The 16822-nt window shown below is 36.5% G+C and overlaps 3 protein-coding genes across 11 annotated transcripts in view; 2 read left to right on the top strand and 1 right to left on the bottom strand.

Annotated features, from left to right (window-relative positions):
• The window catches only part of LOC143210268 (uncharacterized), a 37027-nt gene extending 31929 nt beyond the window's left edge, over window positions 1-5098 (top strand). For all 3 annotated transcript variants that reach the window (XM_076426988.1, XM_076426987.1, XM_076426989.1), the window contains exon 9: window positions 46-5098. In XM_076426988.1, coding sequence (XP_076283103.1) covers window positions 46-190 — 145 coding nt within the window. In that variant the 3' untranslated portion in view covers window positions 191-5098. The remainder of the gene's footprint in view (window positions 1-45) is intronic.
• Window positions 5099-5210: 112 nt separating this feature from the next.
• LOC143210267 (kynurenine/alpha-aminoadipate aminotransferase, mitochondrial) lies at window positions 5211-10465 on the top strand. Of its 4 annotated transcripts, none has more exons than XM_076426986.1 (10): window positions 5211-5352; window positions 5505-5678; window positions 5733-5846; window positions 6412-6577; window positions 6886-7072; window positions 7161-7277; window positions 9089-9412; window positions 9586-9712; window positions 9961-10169; window positions 10275-10465. In XM_076426986.1, exons 3-10 carry the CDS (start codon window positions 5780-5782, stop codon window positions 10338-10340), a joined length of 1263 nt encoding a protein of 420 aa, XP_076283101.1. In that variant the 5' UTR covers window positions 5211-5352; window positions 5505-5678; window positions 5733-5779; the 3' UTR covers window positions 10341-10465. The 4 variants fall into 4 exon arrangements, with proteins under 4 accessions (XP_076283101.1, XP_076283100.1, XP_076283099.1 ...); XM_076426985.1 differs by having other exon boundaries at window positions 5726-5846; XM_076426984.1 differs by lacking the exon at window positions 5505-5678 and having other exon boundaries at window positions 5726-5846.
• Window positions 10466-12122: 1657 nt separating this feature from the next.
• The window catches only part of LOC143210265 (choline/ethanolamine transporter flvcr2a), a 65665-nt gene continuing 60965 nt past the window's right edge, over window positions 12123-16822 (bottom strand). For 2 of the 4 annotated variants that reach the window (XM_076426977.1, XM_076426980.1), the window contains exon 9: window positions 12139-16567. In XM_076426977.1, coding sequence (XP_076283092.1) covers window positions 16306-16567 — 262 coding nt within the window. In that variant the 3' untranslated portion in view covers window positions 12139-16305. Of the gene's footprint in view, window positions 16568-16822 lie in introns of all 4 variants that reach the window. The other 2 variants (XM_076426976.1, XM_076426981.1) reach the window with 2 other exon arrangements.

Below are 16822 nucleotides of genomic sequence, written 5' to 3'. Positions count from 1 at the left end.
GGAGGTAATATACATGCAGAATTATAATTTTTACCTTGCCAACAGGTCTCAGACAGCGTCAACGAGCACCAGCAGCCAAAGCAGCGTCGGTTCTCCGCCGTGTTCACCAGCCATCGAGCTCAGACACAGACCGCCACCGGCGCCATTACCGTCGAATCCACCCGCCTGGTCCCAGGAAACGTTATTTTAGTTATGCTGAAAAGTGTCGGCGGGAATAATTTCGTGGCCGGGCCAGTAATCGCACAAAACGCCAACCCTTCCGAAACGAAGACCACGGGCGGACAAATCGAGAATTCGCTAGTTCGCAAATTTCACGATGGTTCGTCGGTGATTGTATCCTACTCGAAAAAATACGGAGGCAGAAAGATCTCGGGAAAGAGACGGTGGGAAGGAGACCACGCGCGCAAGAAAACTAAAATAAGTTTAAACTATTAGAAGAGAGAAGAGAGAGAACACATTTCAAGTCGGTGTCAAGTTGATGTTATTATTCTAACATGAAGAAATTAACACCGAGGAGAAGTCAAGAACGAAGAGAAAGGGAGAAAGAAAAATATAAAATATCTGAAGCTGTTGACTCGAGGAAGCGGTAGGGAGTTCCAGATCAAAAACGAATGAGGGAAACGGACTTGTAAAGACAGTCATAATTAGGTGTAGAAATCAATAGAAAGCGAAGAAGCATTTCTGGGAAACGAAGTCCAGTTCTCGCGGGACCGACAGACATAATCGGGGAAGAGGATGGCGTCGAGCGTGGGGAACCGCGGAAATGCCAAACGATGTTTGTATAGTAACTTCTAAGACGTAAGAGGAGGCAGAGCAACTAAAATCTAACAGACTAAAGATAATCGTTGAAACGAACTATTGTAAAAAAAGAAGAAGAGAAAAAAATGTTAGCGTTCGATAGTTAATACTGTAAATAAGAGACAAAACAGAATCAACAGAGAACTCGAATTCCTTTTTTTCGTACTGAAAGAGCACGGAGAAACAGACGGAGGAGACGCAAATGGTGAACGCGACACGTGTTACGTTCGTAATCGTGTTTCAGAAGAGAACGAGGGCAAGATGACACAGAGAAAAGAAAAGAAACCAAAGAGAAAATCAAAAGTTCGTAACAGACGTTGATGTAGCTGTGCGTGTGCAAACATGAGAAAGAAGAGAGAAGCACTTCGACTTCATGTTATTCGTGTTCTTTTTTTTGTACGCTGATGTATCTGTGTATGTACGTATGATATGCGCAATTAAAGGTAAAATTAGATTAATCCGGTCGGAAATTTCGAGAGCGAAACTTTCTGGATAGGCTGCGGATATTTTGCATTTGTACCGAAAAACATGGCAGAAGTTGATCAATTTATACAGACTTCCGTTTTGTCTGATAGATTCGTAAGGATCTTGAATGTGCACAAACATCCGCAGGCTATGTACGAAACACTATGATTCGTTGATTTCCATAACGATTGAGCGATCATTCATATTTTATTGATATTATGAAATTGTTAAGTTATTTACAGACTGCGGGCGTTTATGTAAATTTACATTTTTGTAGACGCATGTGAATTTCAATACTAAATTATGTTGTAAATGCTGAAACATTCGCTGTCTATCTTAATGCATTTATTTTTATAGTTTTTGTAAAGCCGCATACGCTGAAAGACCGCAGTCTGATCACGATAATGATTGTTTAATTAGAAAGGTGCCGGAATGTTTCAACTGGAGAATTTCGAGCGTATTCAGTTTATCTTCCAGTCCGATCAAAGTCTCCAAAGTTTCTGTCTAGTTTGATTAATTGATAACCGTCTCGCGCTTAGTTGGTCGATTAATTAACGACGCTTTGATGACTGCCAATCGAAAGAAGCAGAAATCCTTCGTGTGTGTGTACACGTGCTTACGGTGGACACGGCTTATGGTGGATGGTGAACGCGTGGCTGAGTGTGTAGGTGTGTGTATAATGGGGTGCGCACGTGCTCGTGCATAGAAAACTAGAGGTCGAAGCCAAATATTACATAGTCGAACATTTTTCCGTTGAGCGGGTCGCGTTTACTAAATTAGCAATTGTCACATCATTGCCTCGTCTGTTCTTCGAACGTTTCATCTTCTTTCCAATCTGCGACGAAAAATCTGCTAAGAAAGACAATTGTATTTCCAATTCTTGGGCTTGTTACAAAATTTTTATTGCGACTTTCTAAATGTATTTTTAAATCAGAGAAAAGAAATTTTGTATTTTTGTTATCTTGTTCGTTGTACGGTTTTAAATTACTATTTTCACTATGAAAACTATTTTGTATGTTTCCTTTTCGTTTCCTGAGGTCAAATATTCTTACTTTATACCCTTGTTACATTTTTTCTGTTTTAAAATTTTGATATTTTCTTGTTATACATATAATGTCGGTTTGGTTAGCTGAATTGGCCGGTGTAATTAAATCAGTTATATTTGCATTTGTTACGTTAGGAATGAACAATTCATAATGGAGGGTACATTCAACAGTGATTATCATAGACATTTTCGCTCACGCAGCTAGCTCTTCTCAGCTCTCTGTCACATACTATTCCATTGAAAATTCTCTTGGTCTTTAAATAGTATTGTTACTTTGCTTCTCTCCGACTAAATACCATAAGCGCGAACCCGATCACACGTTCAACAATCACGTTACAACGCGAGACAACTTCTCTCGGTGCCTTTCTGCCGGATCTTCTTCCATTACTACATAGATAACCATGCAGCGACGATGTGTTGTCACCATCACGGTCGTCCGAAATAATTACAATAACGATAATTATGGTCAGAACGGTGATCATTGTCGTCGTGATTCTAACTGAGAGTTGCGAAACGAACAACACAAACAGTGAACGTTGTCTGCAAGGAATCAGCGAAAGAGCTATGGAAAGATAATTATTGTTTAAATGTGACGGGAGAAACGGACGAATAAACAATAAAAAGAAGCAATAGAAATCGTGTGTAAATTAGAGCGAAAATAGAGAGAAAGAGAAAGAGAGAGAAAAAAATGCAAACATACAGACGAACGAGAACAATAAACCAGAGAAATGATGAGACGATTATGATTACGACGACGGTCACGAATCGTGGACAGGAGCTTCAACACTCTTTCGTAATGGTCGAAACAAGTCTTTCCTGAAGTACGATGAAGAAAACTTTCACCGTTTCCTGCTATCGGTTTCATCTGCGGCGCCTTCCTCTCGTGAAGTTTTACCTTCCGGAAGTCGATAGTCGTCCATTTGCAAACTTGATCCTCTTCTCTGTTCGTTCTTTAGCCCTGCTACGGTCTTCGGTACCTCCACAAAGCGTCACTCGTTTTCTTAAATATTGTGAGTTAGTTTGAACGCTTCGTGAAAATGTTACTGTCTAAAGGGTGCATTATACATCGTCTCGCCAATTAAAGGTTAAAATGCCAATGTTTACATTTTATTATACAATATTTGTGCCTCAGGGTAATATTTTATCGAATTGTTTTGAGGTGGACAACGCTGAAGTTGACTTAATTGCAAAATCGTAACAGTCAATGGACATTCGATGCTATAATGGCACTACGTCTTATCCTTTTTTATGTAAAAATGTAAAAATCATTACATGTGAAAATATAAGTCGAAAAAAAAGCAATAACATTTTTTCGTTTGACGCTTCGTTTTCGAGAAAATCGGGTTTAAAGTTCCGCCAGGTTCGCGTGCTTTAGTATACATGCAGAAAGTAGAATTGGTTGATCATGGTCAGACGCGTCAGACGATTCCTATGCAATAGCACGTGTATTCGCTGCATTTTCGAACTCGATTTTCTCGAAAACGAAGTTTCAAACAAAAAAATGTTATTGCTTTTTTTGACTTATTTTTACATGTAGCATCACCCCCTGCTCGATTGTACCACCTGTCCGGCCACACCCTGCATATTTTTATGTGTGGAGATTGAGGAGAAAATCGTTACTGAAGACTGTAGCAAAACGAAAAAGTATTTTGAAACTCAATGGAAACTCGAGAATGATACACTTTCTTTTGGATGTATCAGAGATTCACTGTTTCCTTCACACTTTCGCAGAATCAGACAAAACATCCACAATTCGTACAGATTCGAAATAATTTGTGAAATTTTTATAATACGTCTTTTCGAATTTCTTTAATAGACAGTAAAAAACAGTATATGTTATACTCTGAGAGATGATATAAAAAATTGGGTTAACAGAAAATATGTTTAATATTTTTCAACGATTTTGTATCCTTTCTGTTTGATGAAATTTGGTAAAATGTCAGTGAAGGGAAATATTGAACAAAGATTAGCGAATTACACTTTGATACTCCGGTGTATGGTTGTCGAGACACCAGAGCATGTATTGCTACTATAGTAATTAGACTGCGGATGTTTACGTAAATTTTCAGTTATGCAGACTCGTGTAAGAAAGCTGGTAAAAATTGTACAAAAATTATGTTTTCATTAAGTTCACAAATGAAGTAAGAACTTTCTTCGACACGACCAAATTCCTAAAATAGTAAATCTGTTTTTTATCAAAATTTTCTATAATATTATAATTGTCAGTATTATCTTTAATATTGCCAACTACCGCCTGGACCGTTTATTTGAAACGTTCACTAGGTTCATACGATAATTTACTAAAAATTCGTGTATTGCTCTTCCTACATTTAATTATTCATTGTTAAATGTTTATCAATTGTGATCTGTAACTCTAATCAACAAGACTAAAGATAATGAGAATTGATAACGAAAATTCTGCTCCTGAGAATGGTTCTTGATGGACGCGTTAAGCTTCGTCAAAGTTCTTATGCTAATTCTGTCCTCGCGAATTGAAAGTACGCCGGAATGATTGCGCAACTATCCGCAGCCTAACAGCAATGAAAGTATTCTTTCTACATCCGTGCCCCTCTAAATTCACTTCAACACTGTCGTGGAGCGTTTCGCCAGAACAATGTACCCGACTTAACACTGTTTATAACAAAAACAAACTCCCTACGATCTCCGAACCGAACAATTGTTTCTCGACGAACGAATAGTAGAACACTCGTTTCCTTCGCCGTATCTCTATTTTTTCAGATACCGAAATAAAAAAAATGTACGTGTTGAGCATAAAATGTTGAAACAATATCTTCCGTGATTTTCATTTAACACTTCTACCACGAAAGCGAGGCTCCCTTTAATGTACGAAAGTGTTCGGAAACGAATTTTGCGAATTGTGTTTGTGAATCGACAGTATAAAGCTGCTATCAACTGCGGTGCTCTTATCTTAGTTAGCCATACGTGTATTTTCTAGATATTGCGAGCAAGCACGCAACACTGTATTAACTGAGATACAGATCATTCGAGAAATTATTTGTGATGAAGTTCACTGGGCACCTTAGGTATTTATGTTTATTTGTTCATTGTTTAAGCTATTTTTTCTTGTAATAAATCCACGTGGCCTGTCCAACTGGGTTTATATCAAAAACTGCTTATACACACACAGTTAACGATAACCCGAGGTTTGATAACACGATCATTTTTGTTTCTTTAGTATAGGTAATCAGTCGTTCGGTTGTTCTCTTGCAGTGAGAACGTGATTAGGATTTACTGCTTCATTAAAGTGAATTAAAATTAGTTTTAAAGTAAACGTTCTATTCAATCAGAGCTTGACATAGATTCGGTGATTTGATTTCATGTGAACTGAAGTGTCGCGAATTGCCGAACGGTTAGTTAACAGAAGTAAACCGTACAGAGCTTACATTAATATTATAGCTTGCAGAGAATTGAAGTGAACGTGGTCAACGTGGAATTTTATACAAATTAATCATGGATTGCTCGCGATTCATTTCCAAGCTCTCGAACAGACGGAAGCCTAGCATTCTCCGGAAATGGGGTAAGAATGCTCTATAATGTATATGTATTTGATTTGGACTTTTGTACACTGATTGTGAGTACAACGCTAAACATTTTTGACATTCCATCTACCGAGCAATAGACTGTGACTGGTGCGTGTCACTAATAAAAATGACAAAATTGAATTTATTTAAACTTTGCACAATTTTGACCATGATTTGAATAAGTGACCTAAAATTGAGGGGCTCGAATTTAGTCTTAAACACGTCTGTTTGAAGTCTAAGAGACGTTTAGGAGACGTTCGTAGGACATTCGGGAGGTCTTTAAGACGTCAGTAAGAAGTCTTAAAGGGGTCCATAAATGTTAATTAAAATAAAAGAAAGGAACAATAAAAATAGATTTCGACAAAAGCAAGTTTAAAGTTAAATGGACGTCTTTAAGACGTCGTGTGATATCTGGGTTGAATTGCTGCTAATTTTTAAGTTGAGTTGACAATCAGATTTTGAGATATCAGAGGTTCATTATTGCATCACATTGCGCTCTAGAACGTACAGCCCTTTAAACTATTCTGGCGACTTCAAAAACTGTTTCTAACACATTTTTAGCGGAAAAATTCATGGAAACTCCAAATGGTATCAGTTTAGCAAACGGAATGCCGAACACCAAAACGTTCCCCTTCAAAGAAATTTCTGTAAGCTACAAAGATGGCAGCAAAATAAATCTGACGGGGGAGGAATTGGGGTGGTCGCTCCAATACGGCCCATCTCAGGGGTAATTATATTTTATTTATTTAAAAGTAAGAACATTGTCACAGCAATTCTTCTTTGCACCTTGAAATTTTCTGCCACACAATTTAATCAAATGCCTACGTAATAATTACTGCTGATAGTACAATACTTGTACTTTTAAAGAAGGTACTCGTTTATAAAAAAGATCATCTAATTTTTTCAGAAAAAGTTCCTAAAAGTCACGTTTCTTTCAGACCCTTCAAAAAACGGAGTTTTACTGTTTGAGACTTTTGTATGTTTCTTGAAGTATGTGTGTGTATTAATATATTAATGTTGACTAATTTCTGCAAGATACCTACCACTGCTGAAGAAAATGAGAGATTTCCAAAAATATTGGTACGAGCCAAAGCAGGATCATTGGGACGTGATCTTTACAATTGGCTCGATGCACGGATGTGCCATAGTTTTTGAAATGTTGCTGGAAGTCGGAGATCCCGTGATGCTTCAAACACCAACTTACAGTGGAATCCTGAACGCGGTGAATACTTAAAGTGGATCTAACAAGTATACTTGAACACTAAATTTCCTAATTTTTATTTAACGAAATCTTTCGTGCTTATTTTTAGCTGTACCCCATGATGCCAGAATTTCTTGAAATCCCGCAAGACCAGCATGGAATAATTCCTGAATACATTGCAAAAATTTGCAAGAAGAGACTACAAGATGGAAAAAAGATGCCAAAGGTATTTAGAATAATTTAAATTTAATACAGTGACTCGCGGATTAATATTCGGACGATATCTTTGTTAATATTGTACTATACGATTTGAACTTTTTTGCGAAGCTACAGCAATTAGTTTATATGTTTAGATGAAAACATTTTTTTTTAAATTGCTATTGAAAGGAATTGTAGATAAAATACGAAAAGTCGCATTTTATAGGTTTTTAATGTGGGCCTATATTGAAAATTTGAAAAATACGTTTTGTAGATCTGTGTCAATTAAACATTTAAGTTTAATTTAAGAGCCACAAACGTTTAAAGATAGTAAAAATGGCAGATTTTCACGATTTTCGGATTCTAACTGCAATAGGTGAATCTAAGGATTACTACATCTTTCAATGCCTGTCGTTTTTTCCCACATCAACCGATTTCGATGAAACTTTTACAGTGCATATAATTGATTCCGATCTACAAAAGGTATTCTTTAAATTTTCAATATAGGCCCACATAAAAAAGTTGGAAAATACAAAACTTTTAGTATTTTTTCTACAATTCCGATCAATTGCAATTTTTGAAAAAATTTCTTTTCACATCCTGTAGTAAACTAATTGCTGGAGCTTGCCAAGAAAGTTCAAATGGTATAGTACAATATTTAAAAACCCATCGTCTTTTTTAAAGCGTCCGAATATTAATCCGAGTCGCTATATGCGGATTTTTATGCAAAATCAAACTTTCCTATATCAATTGAAAAAGAGCAGCTAAATAAAAATTCTTTTGTGATTCAATTCTTGTAACTTACTGTAATCCATTTCTCCTATTTGTTTATGTTATGAATGCATAAAATCGGAAGTCTACACATAACATATAAATATCGAGAGAGGTGAGAAAAGTATATAATTTTAATTAAGTATGAGGATTACGATTTAAAATACATGTATAAAGGGTATGGCCGGACGGGTGGTACAACCGAGCAGTGGATGATACTACATGTAAAAATAAGTCTGAGCTTGAAAATGCAACGAATACACGTACTACACATTGCGTAGGAATCGTCTGACGCGTCTGATCATGATTAACCAATTCTACTTTCTGCATATGCTAAACTAAAGCATGCGAACTTGGCGGAACTTTAAACTCGATTTTCCCGAAAACGAAGCATCAAACGAAAAAATGTTATTCCTTTTTTCCGACTTATTTTTACATGTAGTGTCACCCGTCCGGCCACACCCTGTATGCACATTCTACAATAATATGCAAATTACTCTATTATTGCTTCTATTCTTTTACCACTTTGTTAGTTCGAATATGACATTATAAATGGTAATATTCTCAACCTCGCTCTGCATAAACTCGTCTGTTTTTATCTGACGTAACAACAAGTGGTCGTAAATCAATATCATGTGCTCTAGTGGACTCGATAGGGGTAATATCATTCAAGACACGATTTACGTGCGAGTATATACGTCAGACTAAATTAATTGCGGATTTTATCGCCCAGTTATCACAAACGGGTTAAAACGTTCCAATGGTTTCATGGTTTATGTATAGCTCGCCGGTTCGTAACAACTTGAAACATGTTCAAGCGGCGCGTTGTCGTTGCCAATTTAACAGTATATAGTTCTAGCGTCGACGTCTATAAAACGATAAAAACCGGGAACTTGTTACAAAAATATCAAGACATTGATTAATAAAAGGATCGTAAGTAGACTGTGGATTTTTTTTGCAAAATAAAAATTGTCTGCATTAATTTCAAAGCACAGGATCCAAATAGACGTTCAATCCACAAGCGTTTCTAACGATACGAATATTGCAATGGAAAATGATTCGTTTCAGATTCTCTATGTGAATCCGACGGGATCCAATCCTACGGGAACGGTGCTATCCGACTCTCGTAAAAGGGAGGTTTACGAGCTGGCTAAATCATACGATTTCCTCATCCTTGAGGATGATCCTTACTACTTTCTTCATTTTCGCGACCAGAAGCCTACAACCTTTTTCGAGTTGGACACCGATGGTCGCGTGATTCGTTTGGATTCATTCAGCAAGGTCCTCAGCTCTGGTCTACGACTGGGCGTTGTCTCAGCTCATAAAGAATTTATTAAAAAAATGATTTATCACATGGAGGCTTCGTGTCTTCATGCTTCATCGTTGTCACAGGTATCTTAGCGCATCAACCGCCAATTTATTTGGCACATTGGTTGTGCCCGAAAAAATTCAATTTAAATAAGGTTTGAAGGTTGAAGATTTTTATGAAGGATTTATCAAAGATTTAGAAAGGTATTATCAACAATTTCTTGTTTTAGAGAAGGCATAATCATTAATTTCTGCAGATGCTGTTGTACAAATTATTGGAGACGTGGGACATGCAGAAGTGGCAAGAGCATTTCGATAGTATCCAAAAATTTTATCGGGAAAGACGAGATATTATGTTGGCTTCGCTCCAAAAACATCTTACGGGTAATTGTCCTTCAATCGTCGTTTCCTTTTAGCAGTTTTTGTTAGTCGAATTCCATTCTGTATTAATTATAGACTAATTAATATCAGCTATAAAGTATTTTTTTCGATATTATTTTAACAATTCATATAATGGCAGTGTAATGTTTCACATTCACGAAATCCTTTTTGCGGAGTGAACGAGGAAATTCCGCAAATAACAGTGTTCAAGGTCATTTATTTTTACTCCACACCAAAAAATGATTTTGCAGGATTAGCGGAGTGGAATGTACCTGAAGCTGGAATGTTCGTTTGGATAAAAATAACTGGTGTCGAAGATGTAACGGAATTAGCTATCAAGAAATGTGTTTCGCATGGGTTATTCGTCATTCCCGGCCACGCCTTCAATTCTGATTCCTCGAAACCAGACCAACATCTTAGACTTTCTTTCAGTTTTTCGACTCCTGAACAAATCGAAAAGGTTTCTTAATTTATTTCCTTAAATCCTTATTTCATTTTCCAGTATTTAGCGAAACAAATTTCAACCGAAATACTATTTTGCGTAATTCCTGATTTTTGTTCTCAGGCGATATCCATTATGGCAAAACTGATACGCGAGGAGATTGACAAGAGAGACTCTAAATCTCTATAATTCTTTTTATAAAACTTTGTACAAAATATATGTATATTGTGCGGGCTTCGAAAAATATATAATAATATGACTGAAGTTGAAAGATCTCCAAGACTGCAATAAAGAAATTCTTTGTTTGCAAAGGAGTAGATGAATACATAAATGTTACCCTAAAATTGTGCGATTCGCGACTTTTAAAGCACGTCTTGAGTCAGTGAGGAAATACTGATAAACACTGCCAGCCTTACAGGAGATCGTGTTCACCGACAACATTTCATTAATTTTTTATTAATCAATTAATTAATGTGGATTGAATGAAAATCAGTGGAAAAACGAAATATGAAACCGAGTGTTCTTGAATTAATTAATTAATAAATAAAAAATTAATGAAATGTCGGTGAAAACCGAGTCGGAGAAATCTGTGTCGATGATTTCCATGGGACCCTTTTTGGTGTTGGTTTTTAAGGTTAAAAATATTAAAAGCAAAACTAATATCAAGGACATAACGTAAAGTATTAAATTAAAGCATAATTTTAGGAAAATCAAGAATTCCTACTGCAATCTCAATTTCATTTCAAATTCAATTTGTAACTTCCAAATATTTCATAAACGAGCGTTGTTACCTTACACATTTTTTAGAGTATTGGGAAAATATGATAGCGAAAGAGGTGGCACGAAAATTTAATGATTCTCCTATTAGAAACCTAAAATTTCCGACCATTTTTCGAAAACATTTTTTCAAATCCATTTTTGTATTAGAACAGTGGTGAGCAACCCGCGGCGTATTGTGGGCCAAAAGTGGAGACATAAGGCTACGCGCGGGCCGCAACCGGCAACGGACCCAATATTAATATTTTGTTGCGTCGCGCCGGATTCAGGCGGGCCGCAGGCAGTTTGCTAGCGGGCCTGCGGGTTGCTCATCACTGTATTAGAAGAATATGATATCAAAGGATGTGGCACAGAATCCAGTAATGCAACTCAACGACAAGTCAGAAGATCAAAAATTGGCGAAAATTTTCGAAAATCTCCAAAAATTGAGAAAGTATTAGGAAAATATGGTATCAAAGGAAGTTCAGTACGAAATTCAGTAGTACAACTCTAGCAAAATATGGTCGGTCAAAAATTTTCGAAAATTCAATAGTACAACCATCGACGAGATACTATTAAAGACTGCCAGCCCCTGTGCTATTCAGAGGGACCAGTAAGCAGGCGCGGGGATAACGTGGAACTTACAGTGATCTGAAATACCACATCGCTAAAAGTTCTACCTCTGGTCGGTGGCATTATCAGCAGATTTGGAACAGAAAAATGCATTGGGTGACTGGTCTATTCCTATACCTAGTCTGTTGTTTTATCACTACATGGAATGGCGGTATTTTCAAATCTTACGATGCAGGTTTCACCGCGCTTCATACGGGTTCGGTAAGAATTATTTGTAGCTGTTAAAAATATTTGATATTCTTTATTTGAGTAACAATAAGTTTTTTTACGTCGCGACGGTAATAATCATATGTGCCTAGCTTTGTAAACATCTAATAATATAATTTGTACAATTGTATCATTCCAAAATCAAAGATAATACGTAATGGAAAATGATCAAGAAACTCCAGTCTTAGTGGTATATTTGCATATAAAGAATGTGTGTCGTAATTAAGAGCAATAAATTTCTTGTACTAATTTGTACTCGACACTAAATCTGAAGAATATATGTTTAAGGATTACGCAATAGTGTTTAAGTATTTGTCAACATTTTTATTTCTTCGTTGGTTTTCAGACCACACGCTAACAACAATGCCACAATAGATTTGTTTTATTAATATATACACACTTAGGCAATAATTTAATCGCGAAAATATTGTCAACATATATTTATTCCTTCGGTGATTTACAAGCTACCTGCTAATAACATTACAACGATGTAAACAATGATGCGATTTTCAAATTCTGAAAGCTCCTTATTCACATACATGTATGCATTATACTTAGACGATAATTTAAACGCGGAAATATTGTCAGAAATCACAGATACCTTTATTCTCTGTACGTGATAGGCCTATGCTGACAGTTCACAAGAGAACGAAAAATACGTCGCGTTTGTCACAATTTATTTACAAAAAGGGCAACACTGAATTAGATGAAAACATCGTTCAAAAATGTACAATTAAAAAATACGGAAGACTGATGGACATACATTAATTGTCAGTAAAATCGTTAGATCAAAATGTTCGTTCTATTCTACACCTTCAGAAATAATTTCATTTATGTTAACAAAATAAAACATTTTATTCAAGTTGAAGAATAAAGCGGTTGATTGAATTTCAATGAATCTTCGTGTTGAAAATTATGCATCGTTCGACGGAATTCTTAGAACTACGTGAATACGTTTGCACAACGTGTTGCTGATACAGCAAAATTACATAAGTAAGACTGTAAAATAATCTGCGATTTTTCGTTTCTGGGAATCTACTCAGCATGAAGCTTATTGTATTAATCTGAAGTACTGTTTTTCGCGAAGTTGAATCAAAATGGTGGTCTTAAAATTTCACCGTGTACTCCCGTTTTAAGAAATTTTCGTGGGACGTCATTCAGATTATTTTACAATACAATTTCAACAGAGACAGAGACACCACACAATATGTTTGTATTACATCGAAATACACGATAACTATCTTCTCCGTAACACTTAAACACTTTCAATTGTACTTCTCTTTCTAATATCCAGCTATCAATCTCAAGATATATACTTTTACAGAAATATATATGTGTACGCATTAATATGTTATATCGTGTAACATTCGATTCTCTGAAAATATATACATGTATCTATCCACGCTACTATTAACACGTATTTAAATGTCTCAACTGTTCAACTTCATCGATTACGGGAGCATTTGTTTCACCCCGTAACAATTAATTGACTAACACTCCTAGAGTTTTCCTGGAAGCTTCAACAAACATTGTCAAATATTGTCAAACATTGGAATGTATCGATTGCAGGCTCGGACACATTTTATTTCGAATAGAATAGAAGGCAACAATTTGAAATATTAAATTATTTCAACTAATTTGTCATCTTTATTTTACAGGAAATTCAAGTATGGAAAAATCATTTTCACGCGCGCATAAACTAAGGCACAATCATTTCGAAATAACATACTATAGTAAAATATATATTACTTCAATAATGCCCATGCCTGATCGATTGTAGAATACTCTTTAAGACAACTGTAGAGAGCCCTGTACTGAACATAAGGACAATTTACATTAGAATTTGTAATTATTAACGAGTAGAAGAATATGTTTATTCGTTAGTAATGGTACACGCGAAATATAGAAGTATTGTCTGTATAACTCTTGTCTGTGAAATAATTCAAGACGTATAGTATGTACGTCCCGAATTCAATTTAGTAGACAATCAAGCGACGATATCGTTTATCGGCGATCGAAAAACCAAGTCTGCGGATTATTAACAATTCATGTACTCTCCCTCCTAAATTGGTCTTCCCGCGGACGTGTTATGATAATCGAATACTCGCGGCTCCGTACCCACACGAGAAATTTTATTAATCGTCACCGGAACGGATTAGATCGCAAATTAAATTCCTGCGGCGCTAGGGGAAGGAAGTGCTTCCATGATTCAGCCGTTTCTGGATCATTGAATTATTGAAAATTGTTCGGGAAAAACGTGGTCCATTAAAAGTTCCCCGCCGAGTAACCAGTCGGGGGACAAAGCATATTTAAAACTCTTTTCCAGATTCAATTTTGTGCTCCATTAATGGCGCCAGATCGTTCAATTCTCTCTTCGAACTTAATAACAGTCTTTCATCGTTTTCCCGCTCTACAGCAAATTACACGACCTGCTCTAATCTATATTGTTCAGCACGGTGCAACTACGATGTCTATGTATCGCTGGATTCTAAACAAATTCATAGAGATTTGTCGAAGTCGGCATTCAATATTTTTAGTTCTTCATTAGATTTACCGGATCTCGTGAGGTTTCGTATGGTTTACAAAAAAATAGATTTATCTCAGGATTTATGGTTGTAAAAAAATTACTCGTCGTTTAAGGGGGTAGACTCGCAATTCCAGGATTGCAAAGGTGCGGGATGTTCCTTCTTATTTCTCGATAATGCAAAGATGGGGTTTTTCAGTAGTCAAAAGCGCTAGATAATAGATCAATATAAAAGTTTTATTTTTACGTTTACGAGGCGTAATTTGCATTATTCGGTAGCATGTAGCTGTCGCAGTTTTATGAAAATAGCTTCATGCACAGCTTTAAAAATAGTGGGCGACTGCGGCCTTTTGACCACTAGAGAACCTCATCTTTGCGTTATTGAGAAATGTCCTTGCAATCCTGGAAACGCGAGGCTACCCCTTTAACTATTAGAATAGAAATATTAGCTTTCGTAACGTTTGGGATAACATTTGTACGTCCAACGATACTCATCGCAAATAAACAGGGGTAGGGAAGCACGCTCATTTTCCAACAGCTAGGCCTTTCTAACCTTCGATCGTCTTAACGTGTTTGGTACACCGAGGTTATGGAAAAAGTATTATAATCATCGATGTACCGAAGACTCGACGCGAGGCTCTCTATTCTACTTCGTATCCTTATAAGTCGATTCACAGCATCTCGAAACTCTTCGATAGGACTTAAGGCTAGAAATATTATTATCATCAATATCACCGTTTCTGTTCCTTTCTTGGCTCTACGAAAGACTACCTGAGCACTTTCTGAGTCTCCTATACTAACTGTTACTTGAAATGATACGTAATCGACATCGGGTAAAATATTAGCATAGAATTTCAGATCTTGAATGGCGACTCACGTTCACATTGATTCTTCTAATTATGGCTACTATTATTCTGAATTTGCTGATTTATCATTGGTCGCGTCATTCTCTAAACAGTGTCACTTACAAAATTAATTATTCACTAAGAACGAAATTAATACTTTGGTTACGTTTTACTACTTGTTTGCTAATCACTGTCGTCTATTATTGTATCTCCTGGTTACGCTTAGATTGCATCTTTAAAATACGGTTGATCGAAAAAGTGCTTGAACACCGAGTTTCCGATTCTCGAGGAAATTATCTTGCAGTAACAAATCTGGACTTATTTTACAGTTTGAAGATTCTACTCTCGCATATTATTACTCTTTTTCTTCAAAGATATTTTTGTGTGATGTAGTGCGATTAGGAAACTGAAGACCCACTTTTCTTAAAAAATGCCATAAATTCAAACCTCTGTAGAAACGTTAGCAAAATTTTTTCGTGACTGAATCTTCCAAGAATTTGAAGATAGAAGTCTCCCCTTTACAGCGACTCCTCAAAAATTGATGTACGAATTTTTTCCCACTGTTTTACGGATCAAAAATGGGGGGAAAATTCAGTGTTCAAACAATTCTTGGATTCACTGTATACCGGTTGTACGAAGTAAAAGGAAAGAAAACATGTTCGAGGAACGATCCGATGCATCCTATAAATATTATGCTGCCACTATTCTTGAGTCGGTGAGAATTGTGTTAACACTTCCGTGAAAAGAACATGCTTCAACAACGAGGTATATTTTACTAAATACTTCTCCACGAAAGTGTTAACGTAATTTTAACTAACCGCTTATACACAGTTCGCTTAATCTACATATATTTGCTTGGAACTCTTGTCCAAGCTATTTCGTGAGGACTGCGAGGTGTTTTATGGCAACCGGAAGAGCGCGCGCGTTAACGGCGTCTCTACAGATTTCATAAAGCATCGTGCACGTTCAATTAACCCAGAATAATATTAACAATAAATATAACGGCGTTCGGAATGATCTTGCGCGACCTTCTCGCAAATAACTGTATCTGAACGTTTAAAATTCTATAATATTGTTAACAATTCGTATTACCTTTCTCGGGATTCGGTTCAACTGAAAATATCTGCTCCAACGAATCGAGAGAAATTCTTCCGGTTCGTGAGCTTGTCGCGAGGAAATATACAACTGTTTAGAACTTGGCATTCTGTCTCCGAAGATCGTTTGGTATGATAGTTGTCAGGAACGCTCCGACGGCTAGAGTGACGCAGAGAGCTATGTTCGCCCAGAAGTCGCCCCATAAATTAAAGAGGTGACCGTAGACGATCGTGAAGACAATGCCAAACACTTGGCAGACCGCGTTCAACAGGCCGGCGGACGTTCCTTCCGGTTCTGGATATGTTAATTCCGCGGCGAACTCGAAGCCCACTGGCAGATAACCGGTCATGAAGAATCTGTAAGCCACGAATCATTCAAATGTTTTTATTTTACTACAGAATTTCTACATGAACTACATATCCGTGTATGAATTTGTCGCAATTTCAAGTACAGTTACTCGAATTAATATTCGGACGCTCTAAAAAAGGCGACAACTTTTTCAATGTTGTACTATACGATTTGAACTTTTTTGGGTACCTAGAGCAATTAGAGTTTACTACAGGATGTGAAAAGAAATTTTGCTAAAAATAACAATTGATCGGAATTGTAGA

Source organism: Lasioglossum baleicum, chromosome 7, assembly GCF_051020765.1.
Source record: "Lasioglossum baleicum chromosome 7, iyLasBale1, whole genome shotgun sequence".
In the NCBI taxonomy this organism is placed as follows: Eukaryota; Metazoa; Arthropoda; class Insecta; order Hymenoptera; family Halictidae; genus Lasioglossum; species Lasioglossum baleicum.
The sequence above is the reverse complement of the archived record's forward strand: the minus strand, read 5'-3'. Positions and strand labels throughout refer to the sequence as shown.

Coding starts and splice junctions, on each gene's coding strand:
- LOC143210267 (XM_076426984.1), top strand. CDS start 5,780: ATGGATTGCTCGCGATTCATTTCCAAGCTCTCGAACAGACGGAAGCCT. Junction 5,847..6,411: donor TAGCATTCTCCGGAAATGGG/GTAAGAATGCTC, acceptor ACACATTTTTAG/CGGAAAAATTCATGGAAACT. Junction 7,278..9,088: donor ATGGAAAAAAGATGCCAAAG/GTATTTAGAATA, acceptor GATTCGTTTCAG/ATTCTCTATGTGAATCCGAC.